Raw genomic sequence first — 18,336 nt, 5'->3', positions numbered from 1 at the left:
TTCCAGAGATTTTAAAAGTTATGGAAGAGCTCTGGTGCCTTTATTTAGATGGGACCGCAATTATGGAACTACCCTCGTCAATTGAAAATCTTACCGGGCTAAATACTTTGAAGCTAAATGGTTGTCTTGGGCTTCAAGGTCTTCCAAGCAGCATCTGCCAACTCAAGTCTCTTAGAGATGTTTCTCTTTCTGGCTGCTCAAGTTTTGAGAAGTTTCCTGAGATTTGAACTTTCTGGGGTCGAATCTTTGAACCTAAAAGGTTGCCGAGGCCTTAAAAGTCTTCCATGCAGCATCTGGGAACTCAAGTGCCTTGGAGATGTCAATCTTTCTCGTTGCTCAAATTTTCAGAAGTTTCCAGAGATTTCAATGGTTGTGAAGGGGTTATCGAGTCTTCGTTTGGATGAGACTGCAACTGAAGAATTGCCTTCGTCGATAAAACATCTTACTGGGCTGAGTACTTTGAATCTCAGAGGTTGCCGAGGGCTTAAAGTTCTTCCAAGCAGCATATTTCAACTCAAGTCCCTCAGGGATGTTACTCTTTCTGGCTGTTCAAATTTTGAGAAGTTTCCAGAGATATCAGAAGCTAGGAAGGTGATTACGTACCTTTCTTTAGATAGGACTGCAATGAGAGAACTGCCATCCTCAATTGAAAATCTTAAGGGTCTTGTTTCTTTGAACCTTAAGGACTGCAGAGAACTTAAGAGTCTTCCAAGCAGCATATGTCAACTCAAGTCCCTCAAATATGTCACTCTTTCTGGTTGTCCAAAGCTTGAAGTGCTTCCAAGTATTTTAGAGTATATTCAAGGATTATGGAATGTTTGATTTAGGTGGAACATTTAACAAAGTTGTTTCTGGATCTGTTACAGCTCTTATAAACCTTGGTTCCTTGAATTTCAAAGAAGTATGGATTTTTCCAAGCATTACTGGTAGGAAATCTTTGTAATCTTTGATCTTATTTGCTGCTCAAATATTGGGAAGTTTCCAAGTATTTCAGAAGTTATGAAGGAGAGCAATCAGTGCTCCACCAAATATGTGAGTGCAACTAAGTTTGGTCGGTTGGTTGTTGCTTCAGATCTGATTTTCTATCAACCTGTTGATGGAGTTGTGGCTGATGGAGTTAATGTGTTGTTGATACCTTTGGGGCTGGATTGTCTATTTCTGGGAAAGTTTGGCTGTAGCTGCTTATGGGGCTATGGAGATGGGTTTTTGTAGTTCTGCTTGGTTAGGAATGGAAGACATGGCTCTAGCAGCTTACGAATTGCTCAGTTGGATACCCACAGTTGGTACGAAGTGGCAAGTGGCAGAACTGTTGGAGTTTCACTTTATGCTTTAAAAAACTCTAGAGCAATTGCAACTCTAGCATTTCTTGGGAGGAGGGTTGGGTTTGGCCATCTCCTGTTGTGGCATTTTCATTCAGAGGACCCAATTTCCGAGCCCTGAAATTCTCAAGCCTGATGTGGCGGGCACCAGGGACGAACGTTTTTCCTTGGACTGGAGAGTTAGGTGTACTTCAGTATCATGCCCTCATGTGTGTGTCATCGCTGCTCTCCTCAAGGCTAACCACACCTCGAACAGTAAAACAGCAATAAATCTGTCTTGATGACGGCTTATTTTCTTGACAACACACGAAAGCGTCTACAAGATGTCAGCAGCTGAAGTTTCAAACTCCAGATGATCGTGGCAGTGAAAACATAAATCCAATGCGAGCTCTCTACCCAGGTTCGATTTATGATATTCAAGCCCGGATTATCTGGAATTCCTCTGCACCAAAGGCTAAAACACAGAGATGCCAGCACTCTCTATAGCTAGTCCAGGGGACATTAACTTCCTGTTTTATTTCAGATGTGTTCTCAGAGGAATACAAATGGTTTCCGTTTATCCTTCGCAGAACGGTTACTAATGTTCGCCGTGCAATTTCAACTTAAAATGCCATGGTTTCTCCATTCAAGTCATGTTAAAGTTAAGCATCGGACCCTGATTTTCACCAGAGCTAATCAATAGCCATCTTGTAAATGGGTTTTGAGGCACAGGTGAGCATCGGACCCCGAGTATGGAGGCTTGGTATGGAATGATGGAGAGTGCACAGGTGAGATGCCCTGGCTGCCACGATGAATCATGCACTGTATTTTATTTGTTGTATTTTACTTGAATGAATCTAAATGAGTTTTATTACTCATTTATCTTTTGTTCAGTGGTTAGTTAACCCTCCTCTACTTGCCATGATCTTCTAATCATCACTGCCTCATGTGCTTTGTAAAAAAGAATGGGAGATCCCAAGTTAACAAGGCTTCCCGCTTTGCGAGAGTTGGAGGAAGAACGTCTATTGTACGCAGCCTTGCTTAGCAAAGATGCTGTTTTCACGTCTCATGTGCTGTATAATGCATTTGAAATTCCGGAATTTCCCATTGCCTAGCTTCTTTCACGATGCTTAATATACAAAATTTAAATGGAGGAAATGAGAATTTTTAAGCTCAATACCATGATCAATGGATTGTGTTATGTTTTTTTATCATGGGGTGAATGACTAATTCATTTCATCATCACACTAACTAGTTCTATCTTTATATGTACAAGCAGGTAGGAGAAGGAACTACGGAGGAAGCAAAGAAGAGTAATGTCGCCGGAAAGCTTGAGAAGCATCAGCAAGTTTGCACGCTAAACTCCCAGATTGAAGGACAGTTTGGGGGTGAGTGATTTTTGGCTTTGCATATATCTTCCCGTCGATGCGAATGTGGCAGGGCAGAGCTGATGGCTGAGTTAATAACTCGTTTTAATACATTCGATTGTATTTGTTTTCTGCATCATCTTATTTTGTTTCGTAAACTAATCTGTCAGGCACATCTTGGAAGGTAAGGAGCCTGAGTTTTACATGGCCAAGCTCTAGAGGAAGAAGCGAGAGGGTGTTGGCGTTGCTGCATAAACAGTTTGTTGACGCTGATATAAGAGCCACCACTTTACATTGATGACAGACTAATCCCGCTTGTTAAACAGTCCCGGAACTACACAACATCGTACTTTCGATAACGAAATACATTCATGGGAGTTCAAACCCCGATTGAGGGTTTCAGTTGTTATGAATTCGATTCCAAATGTTGTTGGAATCATTTGAAAACCCACATATTTTTTCAGTCAATATGCTCCCTCGGTTCAAAACCGAGAAAGCATGGGCTGAGCATCATATTTTTTTGGCCCGTTTGAGTCAATGCGTTGCAAATAAAAATGTGGGCCGGAAACAAAATGGGCCCAGAAAATACCTCTATAAAGCCCACCTGTTCTGTCCATGAATTTGCATTGCTTCTGAAGACAGAGAGAGATTATGCGACGATGAGTGGGGGCGGACGAAACGTGAACGGAAACTTAAACGCGGTGTTCTACTCGGAGGCGTATCATCCGATTCAGGCGGGAAGCATAGACGGCACCGACACTCTCCCTCACGACAACGCCGTCTACCGAGCCTTCCTCTGCTCCTCCGCTGGCCTCTGTAACCACACACACTCTCTCTTCTCCTCCTTTTTTCCTTTTTTCTCTTATATCCCTACCCTTTGCTTCTTCTTATTTATACTTTGGCCCTGTAACTCTTTTTCTTTTGCAGATGACCCCCTGGGCGACCCCAAGCTCCTCGGCGATCCTTATTGCACTCTCTTCGTTGGTCACCTTTCTCATCTCACTACCGAACGCACTCTTCGCAAGGTTCATCTCTCTCGCTCTCTCTCACTTTCTGTTTGGTTGCCCAGAAAATTGAGAAAAGAAAGAAATAGGAAGAAAGTTGTTCAACTGTGATCGGTAGAAACCCAATTAAGTGGAAGTTCTTGGTCTAAAAACAAATTTTGAACTTGGGTTTTCAGGCTATGAGCAAGTACGGTCGGGTCAAAAGCTTGCGCTTGGTCAGGCACATTGGTGAGCTTCTTAATTTTGCTTTGAATTCGAGCTCCGTACAAAATTTCACAACATTACAACTACAATGCTCTTGCAGAATTTTATGTTTCTATTTTGACACTGTAATGCTATGAGAGTCCATCTTTGTAATTTGATTGGTGCAATTTTTCCAGTAACTGGTGCTTCGCGCGGATATGCTTTTGTTGAATATGAAACCGAAGGGGAGATGCAGCGTGCATATAAGGTGCTCCAACTTTTTAGCCACTCTCTCTAGTCTATACGATATGGAATCTCTTCATTTATTTTCATATATGTATTGCATGTCTGTGTGGTGGGGAATTCTAATTTTACATTCTTGTAGTGTTGATGGATTTCGCTTCAAGCATGATGGTATTGGTGTTTGTTCTCATAGACACGTCCTTCTCTCACAAAATTAAATTGATTTGGCTGTGCTTGCTAGTTTTGTGAGAAAAGACATGTGCATATCAATTGTAGGTGGTTGGATACTATATTTCATAATGGTATGCTTAATGTCTTAATTGTGGATAGACGAGGCAAGCCAAGGAAAAGAAAATTGGGGACGATGTGAAAATATGATCTGCATAAGTCGTAACATGTCTATGATGAGCTTAGATTAGTTGCTTGTTTTCAGGAAGCTCACCATTCCTTGATTGATGATTCTAAAGTTATTGTTGATTACAACAGACAGCAGTTGATGCCAGGGTGGATTCCAAGAAGATTAGGTCAGTTTTTCGTATTTTTCTACCTTCAGTTTGCATATGCCTATAGGGGTCAAGTTCATGTGATTTTATTGTTTTACCAGGAGGTGGTTTCTGTGGTAAGAAGGAATCTGGACAGCTTCGTTTTGGAGGACGAGAAAAACCATTTCGAGCTCCCCTGTATGCATAACTTTCTAAATTATGTAATATATTTCATAAACTTGCAGTGAATTAGATGTACCGACTCTTCACCTTTTATTTATCTTGGTAACCAGGCGTCCAATCCCATATGACGAGCTGGAGAGACTTGGGATCCCACCTCCACCAGAAGGAAGATACATGTCACCCTATCAGGTATTTTTCTTCTTTGGTCCCATTAGCCATGTATTTTCCTCCCTGATTTCTGCAGCCTATAGCTAGTAGCGGTTGCTCAAAGCAGTTTAGATCGTTTGGCTTTTGAGCATTATCAGATCTCTCCTCATGGAACTTCTATCACAGAGTCTTTGTTTCTCGTTTGTGTTTGTAGGTCCCCTCCCCACCTAGAAGGAAAAGGAGCTCCATGGATAGAGAAGAAAGTACCCATAAAAGGTCCATGGACAGGGAAGCGAACATGTGCAAAAGCAGTCCTGTGGAGAAGGAAGAAAGGTTTTACAAAAGATCTATTGACCCAGAGGACAGTTCTGTAAGGAGCTCAACTGAGACAGAAGAACACTATCACAACAGGAGCTCGGTTGACAGAGCAGAACGCTCTCACAGGAGCTCTAGGGATAGGGATGAGCGCTCTCACAGGAGGATCTCTAGGGATAGGGATGAGCATTCTCACAAAAGGAGCTCGAGGGATAGGGATGAGCGTGCTCATAAGCGGCACAAGTCCCGTCACCGTGAGAGGTCCACCAGCCGTGATCGCTATTAAGATTTTCAGCTGGAGGCAGGAAGGGGTTATGGAAAGACCAAGGAGAGCAGTCACTCATGATTTCGTAAGAACCGTCGGGAACGCGTAAGTCACAATATACTCATGAGCTAGTCGTAAACACAAGCAAAAAGAATGTCCAATTTGCTTGACTTTCTCCTTCACAAATTCCCTCACAACTTCTTCCACCATCGTCGGTTGATAGTGTCAATATGTATCACGTTTTGCTTATTCACATTTAGAAATGTAGGGAACATGCTATGTAGAACTGTGTGCATTCAAATGCAGAACAAGAGCTCATGGAATGTATGGAAATTCAAGTCGCCGATTATTTTGAAACACACACAAAAGTAGAAATTGGTATATACTTTTAACGATACAGAATTACCTAACGAGCAGCCACTTAGTAGTGTCTAGTGGTATTAGTAGTATGGTCCAATGGCATTCGTCTATTTATATGTGAGGTTTTAGATTCGTTTTTCGTCAAAAGTGAATTTGAACCACGTAATTGCTAGCTCATTATCCCTCATTCTTAATGTAGATAATATTGTTTGTTAAAAAAAAAAAAAAAAAAAAAAACAAACAAACAAACAAACATACATACAAACATACATTTCACGAGCGGGTAAATGTTTTCATCCATATGAATCGATTTGATCGGTTTGGTTTGAAGAATGTCAAACAATTTAAATACCGAAATATACCAATTTATGTTATGTTTGGCTCGTTTTTCATATTTTTGAAGGGGGAGAATTTTTCAAATTGTCTTGTGAACTTACATTTTTCAATGTCATATGTAATAAAATTTAAGCGATTTATGCTAATTTTTTAAAATCGTTAATTTGTTCTCACCCCACCTAGGTTTAATTTTCCATCTAAAATAAATTACATATGACATGTATTCAAGATTATTTCGATCGTTTTAACACCTCACTCCCTTTCTAATAAGTTGTCTTCAACAATAAAAATTCTAGGTTTTCTCAAAAAATACAAAAAAGAATAAAAACTAAAAGATTGATTGATTTGGTATACAATCTGAGAGTTTACCATTCATAAAAAACATACAACGTGCGCTCATTTCTCTCTATTCCAAAGTGTAGATTCAAAATATGATCGCTAAAAACCCTCTAATTTATGATAATAAAATAAAATTCTCTATATTAAAATGTTCGAAATAACTATATACACAAATTGTGCGCAAAGCATATGATTTGTTTTAGATAAAAAAAACTTAATAAAATACGCAAAGCATATGATTTGTTTTAGATAAAAAAACTTAATAAAATACGAATGAGATGACTAACAATGATTTCAAAACACAGTAAGTATGACAGAACGCTTGTAATTTACCTTATGAGACGAATTAAAGAAGTGTTCATAAATTCGATAACAGTTCAGAAGTATACTACTTGAAAAATGATACGCTGCATCATAATATATTGTACTACTTGGTAAGGTAGCGTTTGGAATTGATTTTGTAGCAACCACTTGCGGCTCACAAGTGCTTCTGCCGTCTTTAGAAAATTTCTTGAAAGTCGAACACACCTTGAAAAACAATAGAAGCAAACACTTTTCAAATACGCTTATATTGTGCAAAAGCACTTTTATTCACAAGCACTTTCAACTGTCAGAAGCACATTTAGCCACAACATTTTGACAAATCCGAGGCTTTACATTACTAATGTTGTTCAAAAAAGCACACAACCTCAAATTTTGTTTCAATTACATGACAACCTCAATCAAGCCTTGCTGTCGATGGTCATCGGCACCGGCTCCTGTTTGTTCATTTTTGCAAATATATTGCCGTAGAACTGCGCGTCCTTCTTGTTGTACTCTCTCACTTTCTGCTTCAATACCTTGTACTCCAGTTTCACATCCCTGAAAACACACAACCACACTCCCGTAAACACGTTAATCGACACACAAATGCTACAAAAGCTCGTCCAAAACGAACAAAAACGACACAACTCATCAACAAACCTGTTGTCGGGGTCTATCTCAAGGGCCTTCTTGATATCCAGCTCTGCTAAGTCCAATTCGACAAGTTGGATATACGCTTGCGCCCTTCTGTACAGAGCCTTCACATTCCGACAGTCTAAATCCAAAACCTGCATATCAGTGCTCTCACACATTAGAAGAGAAACAAACTACACTACCCTTGCACTCGCATGGAGATCTGGGAAACCGGCGAGCCTTGTACCTTTGTGCAGAGCTTCTCAGCCTGCTTGTAGTCTTTGAGTTTCAGCTTGCACGCAGCATCATTCAGATTGCACGTTATTTTCAGCGCCTTCGCCTGCTGCTTCTCCTCGTCGCTGAAAGTGGAGTCATATTCGATTAACCTCACAGCCTGTCACCGAAAATTAGAGGTTTTTATAAGTTGCTATAAACTTCTAAGTAGAATCGGTGTCACAGGAGCACGAGGCAAGACTGCTGGATATACCTTTTCGTATCTCTTGGAGGCTCGTTCGTATTTACCAGCCTTGAAGAGTACATTCCCTTCTTCCTTCTTCTTCCCAGCGGTTTCGATTTTTTCTTGTGTGTTCATGTCCCAAGACTCCTTGTCCTGCAACCGGTAAAGTTAAGTTAGTCCGGCTTAATTCACAACAGGGGAACGGCGACTGCGTCGAGGGGGACATATCATCCTTACCTTGACAAAGGAGACCAGCTCCACCTCATAATGCACCGTCGAATTTGCAGGAACAACAGCCAAATCTTGTGCTGATTCGGTTGACCCGAATGCATATTCTGGTTGAATGGTCACAAGAGCCACTTCACCTTTCTTCATGTTCTTCACAGCTCTATCCAGTCCCTCAATTACTTGCTCTGCGAACAATCAATACATCTCAAGTTTTCCTGTTTTGGAATTTTAACTCAATAGTTTCAGAGAAACGATGTCGAAGGGACATGATTACCTTCATCCGTCTTGAACTCGAATGGCTCGTCATCATGGCCCTTCTCTGTGAAGATCGTGCCGTCAGGCAACTTCCCAACAAGCTTCACTGCCAGACCAAAACAAATACAGAACTTAAGATCCACGAACATTAAGAATGTAATTACCCACGAAATTTTATGCATCACTCGTATTACCTTTAACTACCGCCCCATCATTCGGGCGCTCATATCCCTCTCCCTCCTTCAATGTCTTTTTCAGGACCTTCTTATCTTTGGTAACATCAGAAACCGTCTTCCACGATACCAACTCGAGTGCTATCTCAAGGGTCGCATTTGGCGGCACTGCGCCTTCATCCCCTGTAGCTGGCCTACCCGCCTCGCCAAATCCATCTACAAAATTATGGCCGTTAAGTTTGCATCTTGTGAATAAATTTGAATACTCTCAATAAAATAAGCAATCAACAAGTAATCATATGGGCACAGGACTCACATTGTGGCTTTACAGTCAAAAGGACCTTTTCGCCTTTCTTCATTGTTTTCACAGCTTTTGCCAAGGCGGGGCAGAAATAGCCTGCAATCAAAGAGAATTCACACTCAGATTATTCCAAAAAAACCAATTCTTTGCGTCACAAGTAAATATATGAGATAAGGCAATGAAACAAACCATCCTGGACAGTAAACTCGACCCCATCGGATTTCGAAACAAGAGTCCCATCTTCAAGCCGAGCCTCGTACTTAACTGAGATGCCAACAAAAAATTGTGTAAGAAACCAATGAGTTTCAATGCCATTCATCAATTTTTAGTCATCGGATAGACAACGTACCAAACACTTCGTCAAGATCTTTCGGATTCTCCCATTTCTCTCCTTCGATGATAATTTTCTTCATAACTCCGCCGTCCTTGAGAATATCCTTCACACTCGTCCAGGAAAGCAACTCCACATCGAACTGAAGTGTGGCATTCGGAGGAATCGTTGGAGGGGATCCAGACTCGCCGTAAGCCAACTCAGGCGGTATGGTGAAAACCGCATTTTCGCCCTTCTTCATGGTTTTGATTCCTTCATCCCATCCCTTAATCACTTGTCCTGAAATTAACCAATTGAATCATAACCCAAAATACGGCTCAGTAAGAGGAAAAATTTAACAAAATGTTATCCTCTCGAATCAAGAATTGCTCCATTGGGACCGAAAGGTCACGAATTCGAGTCATAAAAACAGCCTCATTTCAAAGCAAGAGTAAGGCTGCGATAAATGTTCCCCACCCCTCACAAAGTGAAAGCCTTGTTGGCTTATGGTCACCCTTTACATATATAAACACAATTGAAAACAATGATAAAGTGGAAATGAATCAATCACCTTGTCCGAGATTGAACTTGAAAGGGGTCCCACGGTCACGGCTCGAATCGAATTTCGTTCCGTCCAGCAGAGTCCCAGTGTAATGCACTGTAAAATTATCACCAGCCAATTAGTACCAACGCTCACCATCAAACAACACACATACATGTGTATGTATGTACGCGTGTGTGTATAAGTATAGTATATCTATAATTATACCTTCAACTTCGTCGCCGGAGCCGGGAGTGTCCCAGCCTTCACCCTCCTTAAGGAGCTTCTTCTTGAGGCCATTCTTCCCGATCTCCTTCTCATCACCAACCTTGAGAGTTGGGCTCGTTGCGTCGTCCTCGGCGTCGGGAAGGTCCAAGTCACCGGGGTCGTTGAGGCTGTTGGTGGCAGCTGAGAAATCAAAGTCGTCTTCCATGGCAACTTCCTGACCCGATTGCGATGGGCGTTTAATGTTATTGAACAAGCAAGCGCGAAACAGAACAGCGAAACAGAACAGTGAATGCAGAGGCTTTTTCGAATTGCGGAGAAAGAGAGAGCTTGCCAATGGAATTTATAGAGAGAGAGGCAGAGGAGAGAGAAAAAGAGAGGAGAGTCTAGAGAGTTCTGAAACGTGACATGGTCAGGATGGTTCCAGAATTATCTCCATTTTTGACGAACTTTGTTATAAGATACAGTCATGCAATAAAAAAAATAATTATTCCATTAAAAATAAATAAAATATATAAATTAGTTTGGCCTCCATCACAGGATTTTTTTTTTTTTCTAAAGATTTTAAGAATATAGTGATCAGGACCGTCCATCCGATAAGAATCCTTTTCCGTTTAGGGCCAGTTCATAATTTGAATCATAATATAATTGAATGATCATCTCAACGAAATTTAACTAAAATTGAAAGACGTTTAATTATTTAACGAGAATTTATTATATATAATTAAAATTTAATCTCTAATTTCATAAATATTAGGTTTCATAAAGATTATCAATTATGGCAACAAATAAAAAAAATAATTATTCCATTAAAAATAAATAAAATATATAAATTAGTTTGGCCCATGATTTTTTTTTTCTGAGGATTTTAAGAATATAGCAATCAGGACCGTCCATTCGATAAGAATCATTTTCCGTTTAGGGCCGGTTCATAATTTGAATCGTAATAGAATTGAATGATCATCTCAACGAAGTTTAACTAAAATTGAAAGACGTTTAATTATTTAACAATAATTTATTATATATAATTAAAATTTAATCTCTAATTTCATAAATATTAGGTTTCATAAAGATTATCAATTATGGCAACAAATAAAAAACATAATTATTCCATTAAAAATAAATAAAATATATAAATTAGTTTGGCCTCGGGATTTCTTTTCTAAGGATTTTAGGAATATAGTGATCAGTACCGTCCATCCAATGAGAATCCTTTTCCGTTTAAGGCTGGTTCATAATTTGAATCGTAATAGAATTGAATGATCATCTCAACGAAGTTTAACTAAAATTGAAAGACGTTTAATTATTTAACAAGAATTTATTATATATAATTAAAATTTAATATCTAAATTCATAAATATTGGGTTTCATAAAGATTATCAATTATGGCAACAAATAAAAAAATTCATGAGACCTAAATGCCGTAAGATTTGATACATAATTACTCTAAACCCTAAGAATTTATACACTACCGTGCTTCAGCATCTCCATCGCGCCTCCCCTCCTCTCCCGACAACTTTTCTCTGCGTTCTTCGTTCTGTCTCTGCCAGAACCCCACTTCTTCACGCGCCGCCGTCATGGCTGTTGAGTAATTAAAAGCCCTCTCTCTCGCTCGTCGGATACTGTCAACTTCCACACCCAATTAGTAATCGAATTGAAGGTGAGGTGGGTTTTCTCTGCTTCTGTGTTTGTTTCAATGTAAAGCATCAATTTTTCTGGAAATTAATTATTTGATTTTTTTTGTTTGTTTTTAGTTTCTTCAGGTTATGGCCGGTATTCGGGAAACAGCTGCCGCCGAGTTCTTACGAGTAAGTATTCTTCGTTACCATTTTTTTTTTTTTTTTTTTTTATTATTGCTTTGAAAAATTGTAGCATTTTGGTAGAAAATGTCGATCAAAATCGAAAGCTGTATGTCGCTTGGTTTTATTTGGCAGGGCACGAATAGGCAGAGCCTTTTTTTGCAGAGGAACTCGGTTAAGGGAAGAAGCCAGGTGCTTTGGGGCTCGCTTCACGGGAGAAGTTCAGCTCCCAGTTTTGGTAATAGGAGAGGTGTTTCTTTGAGGTGTCGTGCTCAAGAAAAGCCCAGAGCTGTGGTTTCTGGTGGTGTGAGCAGCTTGGTAGATGATGAGCAGTCAAGCTTGGTTGAGAAGCCTGCAGCTGAAGTTATTCATTTTTTTCGCATCCCGCTCATTCAGGAGAGTGCAACAGCTGAGCTTCTGAAGACGGTTCAGACAAAGATCACGGATCAGATTGTAGGTTTGAAAACTGAGCAGTGCTTCAACATTGGCCTTGACTCGCCACTTTCTAGCGACAAGGTTTTGGTTTTGAAGTGGCTTCTTCAGGAGACTTATGAGCCCGAGAATTTGGGGACTGAGAGCTTTCTTGAAAAGAAAAGGCAGGAAGGCCTTAGTACAGTTATTGTTGAGGTTGGTCCTAGGTTGTCATTTACAACAGCCTGGTCTTCTAATGCTGTATCAATTTGTCGAGCATGTGGGTTGACAGAGGTGACTCGTTTGGAACGGTCAAGGAGGTACTTGCTGTTTAGTAAGGGATCACTTCAAGATCATCAGATTAATGAGTTTGCTGCACTGGTTCATGATCGAATGACTGAGTGTGTGTATGCCCAGAAGCTAGTTTCATTTGAAACGAGTGTAGTTCCGGATGAAGTTCGTCATGTACATGTCATGGAGAGGGGTCGGAAGGCATTGGAGGAGATAAATCAGGAAATGGGTTTGGCATTTGATGAGCAGGATCTCCAGTACTACACTAGGCTATTCAAGGATGAAATCCAGAGGAATCCAACAACAGTTGAGCTGTTTGATATTGCACAATCCAACAGTGAGCATAGTAGGCACTGGTTTTTTACTGGCAAAATTATTATAGATGGACAGCCTATGGATAGAACTCTGATGCAGATTGTGAAGAGCACGTTGCAGGCAAACCCAAACAATTCTGTAATTGGCTTCAAGGATAACTCAAGTGCAATCAAGGGGTTTCTTGTAAAGCAAATGCGACCGGTTGAGCCAGGTTCAACATGTCCATTGAGCATAGCTACTCGGTACCTTGATATTTTATTTACTGCTGAGACCCATAATTTCCCATGTGCTGTAGCGCCTTACCCTGGTGCGGAGACAGGCGCAGGAGGTCGAATCAGGGATACCCATGCGACTGGAAGAGGGTCTTTTGTTGTAGCATCTACAGCTGGTTATTGTGTTGGGAATCTCAATATGGAGGGCTCTTATGCACCTTGGGAAGATCCGTCTTTTGCTTATCCATCAAATTTGGCTCCACCTCTGCAGATCCTTATAGATGCTAGCAATGGTGCATCAGACTACGGGAACAAATTTGGTGAGCCCTTGATTCAGGGCTACACTAGAACATTTGGAATGAGACTTCCAAGTGGAGACAGGAGAGAATGGTTGAAGCCAATCATGTTTAGTGGAGGCATTGGGCAGATTGATCACACCCATATAACAAAAGGTGAGCCTGACATTGGTATGCTGGTTGTTAAAATTGGAGGCCCTGCTTATCGTATTGGAATGGGGGGTGGGGCAGCATCGAGCATGGTTAGCGGCCAGAATGATGCGGAGCTTGATTTTAATGCCGTACAGCGTGGAGATGCAGAGATGGCACAGAAACTTTATCGTGTGGTCCGTGCCTGTATTGAGATGGGGGATAATAACCCTATCATTAGCATTCATGATCAGGGGGCAGGTGGAAACTGCAATGTTGTTAAGGAAATTATATACCCCAAGGGCGGCCAGATTGATATCCGGGCAATTGTAGTTGGTGATCACACAATGTCTGTCTTGGAGATATGGGGTGCAGAATACCAGGAGCAAGATGCAATCTTGGTGAAGCCTGAAAGCCGCCACCTCTTGCAATCAATATGTGAAAGAGAAAGGGTTTCTATGGCTGTTATTGGAACAATAAATGGTGAGGGACGTGCTGTTTTAATTGATAGCTTAGCTATTAAAAAATGTGAATCTAGTGGACTCCCTCCCCCTCCTCCTGCAGTCGATTTGGAGCTTGAGAAAGTACTTGGTGATATGCCACAGAAAAGTTTTGAATTCCACAGGACGATTGATGCACGAGAACCACTTGATATTGCTCCTGGAATAACAGTGATGGATTCACTTAAGAGGGTGTTGAGACTTCCATCTGTTTGTTCAAAGCGCTTCTTGACATCCAAAGTAGACAGGTGTGTTACAGGTCTAGTAGCACAGCAGCAAACTGTTGGGCCCTTGCAAATTCCTCTCTCTGATGTTGCAGTAATAGCGCAGACTTTTACTGATGTGACTGGAGGTGCATGTGCCATTGGGGAGCAGCCAATCAAAGGTTTGCTGGATCCAAAAGCAATGGCAAGATTGGCTGTGGGAGAAGCACTCACAAATCTTGTTTGGGCAAAGGTCACTTCTCTATCTGATGTTAAAGCCAGCGGGAATTGGATGTATGCAGCCAAGCTTGATGGGGAAGGAGCAGCTATGTATGATGCTGCTACAGCTCTTTCAGAGGCAATGATCGAACTTGGTATTGCAATTGATGGCGGGAAGGACAGTCTTTCCATGGCAGCCCATGTTGCAGGCGAGGTTGTTAAGGCACCTGGCAATCTTGTAATGAGTGTTTATTGCACTTGTCCTGACATAACAAAAACAGTAACCCCAGATTTAAAGCTCAAGGATGATGGTGTGCTGCTTCACATTGATTTGGCAAAGGGAAAGCGGAGGTTAGGTGGGTCTGCTCTTGCTCAGGTTTTTGACCAAGTTGGCAATGACTGCCCTGACATTGAGGATGTTCCTTATCTAAAACGAGTTTTTGAGGGAGTTCAGGACCTTCTTTCTGACGAATTGATCTCTGCTGGTCATGATATTAGTGATGGTGGGCTACTGGTCTGTGCCCTTGAAATGGCATTTTCTGGGAATTGTGGCATAACTTTGGACTTGACTTCACATGGGAAGGGCCTATTCCAAACGCTTTTTGCTGAAGAACTTGGTCTGGTTATTGAGGTAAGCCGGAATGACTTAGATTTGGTGTTGGAAAAACTGAGCAGTTACAATATTTTGGCTGAGATTATTGGTCAAGTAAGTGCCACACCCTCAGTAGAGTTAAAGGTTGATGGGGTTACACATTTGAATGAGAGTACTTCTTTTCTAAGGGACTTGTGGGAGGACACTAGTTTTCAGCTGGAAAGACTTCAAAGGTTGGCTTCTTGTGTGGATCTAGAAAAAGAAGGGTTGAAAGATAGGCATGAGCCTTCATGGGATTTGTCTTTCACTCCTTCTTTCACAGATAAAAAGTATATGACCGTCGCTTGCAAACCAAAAGTGGCTATAATCCGAGAAGAAGGCAGCAATGGGGACAGAGAAATGTCGGCAGCATTTTATGCTTCTGGTTTTGAACCATGGGATGTTACAATGTCAGACCTTCTTAATGGAACCATTTCATTGCATGAATTCCGTGGAATTGCGTTTGTTGGAGGTTTTAGCTACGCCGATGTGCTTGATTCTGCAAAAGGTTGGTCTGCATCGGTTCGATTTAATCAGCCCCTTCTAAATCAATTTCAAGAGTTTTACAAGCGGCCAGACACTTTTAGTCTTGGAGTTTGCAACGGGTGTCAGCTTATGGCCCTTTTGGGGTGGGTCCCGGGTCCTCAAGTTGGTGGTGTGCTAGGTGGTGGTGGGGACCCTTCGCAGCCCAGGTTCATTCACAACGAGTCTGGACGGTTTGAATGCCGATTCACCAGTGTGGCAATAAAGGACTCGCCAGCTATAATGTTTAAAGGAATGGAGGGCAGTACATTGGGTGTGTGGGCTGCACATGGTGAAGGAAGAGCATATTTCCCCGATGATGGTGTTCTTGATCGTTTGCTTCACTCAAAGTTGGCACCAGTAAGGTATTGCGATGATGATGGTAATGAGACAGAAGTTTACCCTTTCAACGTCAATGGCTCTCCCTTGGGGGTTGCAGCAATTTGTTCTCCAGATGGGAGGCATCTAGCCATGATGCCTCATCCAGAGCGTTGCTTCTTAATGTGGCAATTACCCTGGTATCCCAAGCAATGGGATGTGGAAAAGAAAGGCCCTAGTCCCTGGTTGCGAATGTTCCAGAATGCTAGAGAGTGGTGTTCTTGAAAAACAGTATTCCTTTTCGTACAAGAATGGTCAGTATTTCAGTCTTCTTTAGAGTTCTGCTTTATTTTATTTTTTTGCCAGTTACATGGGAGTCGTGTTTTTCTTTAGAGTATGCTTGCATGAGGGCTGTGGAAATAGGCATTTAGATTTTCATGTCTCGCTAATATGCTTTTTGGACTCGATATTATATGGTTTAATTATTGAAATCGACAAATATGAGGTATAATGAGTTAGTTCCTTTTTTTCATCTGATGCAAAACCGAGCACAGTGGCGTTCTAGGATTCCATACAAGCAACCCCACTTAGTGGGATGAGGCTTGTTTGCTGTTGTATGTATATAAAATAAGTTGGACAATTAAAATGCGAATCTGATGAATATCATACGTGGTTAAGTTTTTAAATGTTACTGAGCTTCAATCATCTGACCAGGGCCAAAAAAGTGTAATATATTCGGTTGATGACCCTGATTTGCCTTGCTATTTCATTATCATTGTGAAATTTTTGGGAACTAGGGTTATGATGCAGGCTTCCCTTAATTGTGTGCAATTGTTGACCTATATTCGATGGATCTGGGGTTATCATTTGAATTATCCACAATTGGATTAATGGTCCTCGTGGTGATAGGACATTCAGAAGATAGACCATTTGGTTAAAAAACTTAGGATTTAAACCTACGAGGGGTATCTTCCGAAAAAATTACCCGGTCACCATGAGGAGCGTTAATCCGATTTGGCTGTTGAATGAATTCTTTTTCTATAATGTTAACGAGAGCTTTAGCTGTCTGTTGAAGAGGATTTGAATCATGCATGCTGTGGGGTGCTTTCACTTTTTGTTGCTGACATGAATTTTGTTTTCCTTATCGTTTTGGCAGAACAGATGACGACGATGATGACTGATCGGAATCTGTTGCATTAGCCGCGACAGCAGGACGACCGGAGTCAAAACTTGAACTTATTTCGAACTTCATGTACGAATATGCTTGCAATTTTGTATGCTGCGTCTTTAAGTTTATGAGTTTAACATGTGTTTGTTTCGTATGTATTTATATATTTTCGGTACACAGGAAGGGATTGAACCCTTGACCTATCTTAAACTCTTAATCTGCGTTGATGCTGATTAGTTCAAAATAAATTGCAGTGGGTTAAAGAACAGACTGTCGATATGGTATTGATATTATATGTGTCATTGTCCCTGACAAAACGTTGCAACATGTTCATGATATATCTTCAACATCGATACGACACCTAGGCTACGACAAAGTACGGATTATGGTTTAAACTTTAAATGGTAATTCAGGAGCGTCACCTTTCTCAAGTATTATCTTGGATGGAAGCATGTGGTCTTTTAGTAGATAGAATGTTAGGTTTTTATTCATGCGTTTCGAGTTCAAAATTCTTGTATTTTTTAAATTATTGTGATAATTTCGAACTCTCCTCAAGCGCCTAATAGTAGTAAAATTTTTCTTAAAAAAAATTCTTGGATAGAAAATTTAATTGCTAATTCAAATTGAAATTTAATTTTGTAGATAACAAGGTGCAAAAACACAATAATTCTGTAAATGACGTCTTATTGTAGCGGTAGAAAATATGCATTCTAGTGTGAGTTTGATCTCCATCGATTCTCCTTCCCTAACATTTGATAATTTAATCTACTAAGTCCTAGTTTGGTATTGCTTGTTTTCACAAAAAACTAATCCATTTTAAAATTAAATAATAAAATAAATGTTTAATAAAATAAATATTCGGCTTATTTTAAAATCAATGACCTTTAAACAACTTTTAAAAGTAGCATGTATGTTGCTTTTAAAGTTGTCTTAATAAAAAGTGGAGTTAAGCCCTTTGATGAAATATTTTTTAATTCAATCATTAATTTAAAACAATTACAGAATGCATCCGTCTTGACACAATTTATCTATGGAGAGCAACCACCACCACCTACCATTACAAATGCTCCTTCTACACTATCATAGCCACTACCACCACCATTGTTGCCATTACCACTACGCCACAATCGTGCATACATGCCGCCATTACTGTGACAATCTGTCCCTAATTTTATGATTTTATTAATTTAAAAAGAGTGAATTGACTACAATGCTCCTGGAGGCGAGATTGTTAACTTTCATTAATTGTCTTTTCGTGATGCGTACGAGTTACTATTTTATTGTATTCTCGAAGTACTTAATAGTACGAACGTGTAGACGCAAGCGGAATCAAAACTGGAATTATGGTTAAAATTTTACGAACTCACGATGTTC

At 40.5% G+C, this 18,336-nt stretch overlaps 3 protein-coding genes across 5 annotated transcripts; 2 read left to right on the top strand and 1 right to left on the bottom strand.

The window, feature by feature from the left end:
* The first annotated feature begins 3,294 nt into the window (after positions 1 to 3,294).
* On the top strand, positions 3,295 to 5,844 carry LOC137723718 (U11/U12 small nuclear ribonucleoprotein 35 kDa protein). Of its 2 annotated transcripts, XM_088692208.1 has the most exons (9): positions 3,295 to 3,481; positions 3,593 to 3,690; positions 3,846 to 3,897; positions 4,050 to 4,120; positions 4,529 to 4,619; positions 4,700 to 4,775; positions 4,871 to 4,949; positions 5,122 to 5,354; positions 5,388 to 5,844. In XM_088692208.1, the coding sequence occupies exons 1-9, from the start codon at positions 3,325 to 3,327 to the stop codon at positions 5,506 to 5,508; spliced, it is 978 nt and encodes a 325-aa protein (XP_088548334.1). In that variant the 5' UTR covers positions 3,295 to 3,324; the 3' UTR covers positions 5,509 to 5,844. The 2 variants fall into 2 exon arrangements, with proteins under 2 accessions (XP_088548334.1, XP_068319013.2); XM_068462912.2 differs by having other exon boundaries at positions 5,122 to 5,844.
* Positions 5,845 to 7,075: 1,231 nt separating this feature from the next.
* On the bottom strand, positions 7,076 to 10,513 carry LOC137723110 (70 kDa peptidyl-prolyl isomerase). Its single transcript, XM_068462273.2, has 12 exons — positions 9,952 to 10,513; positions 9,754 to 9,840; positions 9,222 to 9,482; positions 9,062 to 9,136; positions 8,888 to 8,968; positions 8,593 to 8,787; positions 8,418 to 8,504; positions 8,153 to 8,328; positions 7,946 to 8,068; positions 7,706 to 7,852; positions 7,486 to 7,613; positions 7,076 to 7,383 (listed from the first exon to the last, which is right to left on the bottom strand). The coding sequence occupies exons 1-12, from the start codon at positions 10,154 to 10,156 to the stop codon at positions 7,245 to 7,247; spliced, it is 1,704 nt and encodes a 567-aa protein (XP_068318374.2). The 5' UTR covers positions 10,157 to 10,513; the 3' UTR covers positions 7,076 to 7,244.
* An 804-nt stretch (positions 10,514 to 11,317) lies between these two features.
* On the top strand, positions 11,318 to 17,230 carry LOC137722363 (putative phosphoribosylformylglycinamidine synthase, chloroplastic/mitochondrial). 2 transcript variants are annotated; one of them, XM_068461349.2, is made up of 4 exons: positions 11,318 to 11,608; positions 11,703 to 11,756; positions 11,883 to 16,108; positions 16,951 to 17,230. In XM_068461349.2, the coding sequence occupies exons 2-3, from the start codon at positions 11,715 to 11,717 to the stop codon at positions 16,077 to 16,079; spliced, it is 4,239 nt and encodes a 1,412-aa protein (XP_068317450.2). In that variant the 5' UTR covers positions 11,318 to 11,608; positions 11,703 to 11,714; the 3' UTR covers positions 16,080 to 16,108; positions 16,951 to 17,230. The 2 variants fall into 2 exon arrangements, with proteins under 2 accessions (XP_068317450.2, XP_068317451.2); XM_068461350.2 differs by having other exon boundaries at positions 11,374 to 11,613.
* The last annotated feature ends 1,106 nt before the right edge of the window (positions 17,231 to 18,336 follow it).

The sequence above is a fragment of the Pyrus communis genome, chromosome 4, assembly GCF_041283825.1.
Source record: "Pyrus communis isolate YQ-2024b chromosome 4, ASM4128382v1, whole genome shotgun sequence".
In the NCBI taxonomy this organism is placed as follows: Eukaryota; Viridiplantae; Streptophyta; class Magnoliopsida; order Rosales; family Rosaceae; genus Pyrus; species Pyrus communis.
The sequence above is the reverse complement of the archived record's forward strand: the minus strand, read 5'-3'. Positions and strand labels throughout refer to the sequence as shown.

What these genes read in the sequence shown, in the direction of transcription:
- LOC137723718 (XM_068462912.2), top strand. Translation starts at nt 3,325, where the DNA reads ATGAGTGGGGGCGGACGAAACGTGAACGGAAACTTAAACGCGGTGTTC. An exon ending in AGATGCAGCGTGCATATAAG is followed by an intron (nt 4,121 to 4,528) that starts GTGCTCCAACTT and finishes GCTTGTTTTCAG; the next exon opens with GAAGCTCACCATTCCTTGAT. An exon ending in AAACCATTTCGAGCTCCCCT is followed by an intron (nt 4,776 to 4,870) that starts GTATGCATAACT and finishes CTTGGTAACCAG; the next exon opens with GCGTCCAATCCCATATGACG.
- LOC137723110 (XM_068462273.2), bottom strand. Translation starts at nt 10,156, where the DNA reads ATGGAAGACGACTTTGATTTCTCAGCTGCCACCAACAGCCTCAACGAC. An exon ending in CTCCGGCGACGAAGTTGAAG is followed by an intron (nt 9,841 to 9,951) that starts GTATAATTATAG and finishes ATAATTTTACAG; the next exon opens with TGCATTACACTGGGACTCTG. An exon ending in CGAGTTTACTGTCCAGGATG is followed by an intron (nt 8,969 to 9,061) that starts GTTTGTTTCATT and finishes CTTTGATTGCAG; the next exon opens with GCTATTTCTGCCCCGCCTTG.
- LOC137722363 (XM_068461349.2), top strand. Translation starts at nt 11,715, where the DNA reads ATGGCCGGTATTCGGGAAACAGCTGCCGCCGAGTTCTTACGA. An exon ending in CTGCCGCCGAGTTCTTACGA is followed by an intron (nt 11,757 to 11,882) that starts GTAAGTATTCTT and finishes TTTATTTGGCAG; the next exon opens with GGCACGAATAGGCAGAGCCT.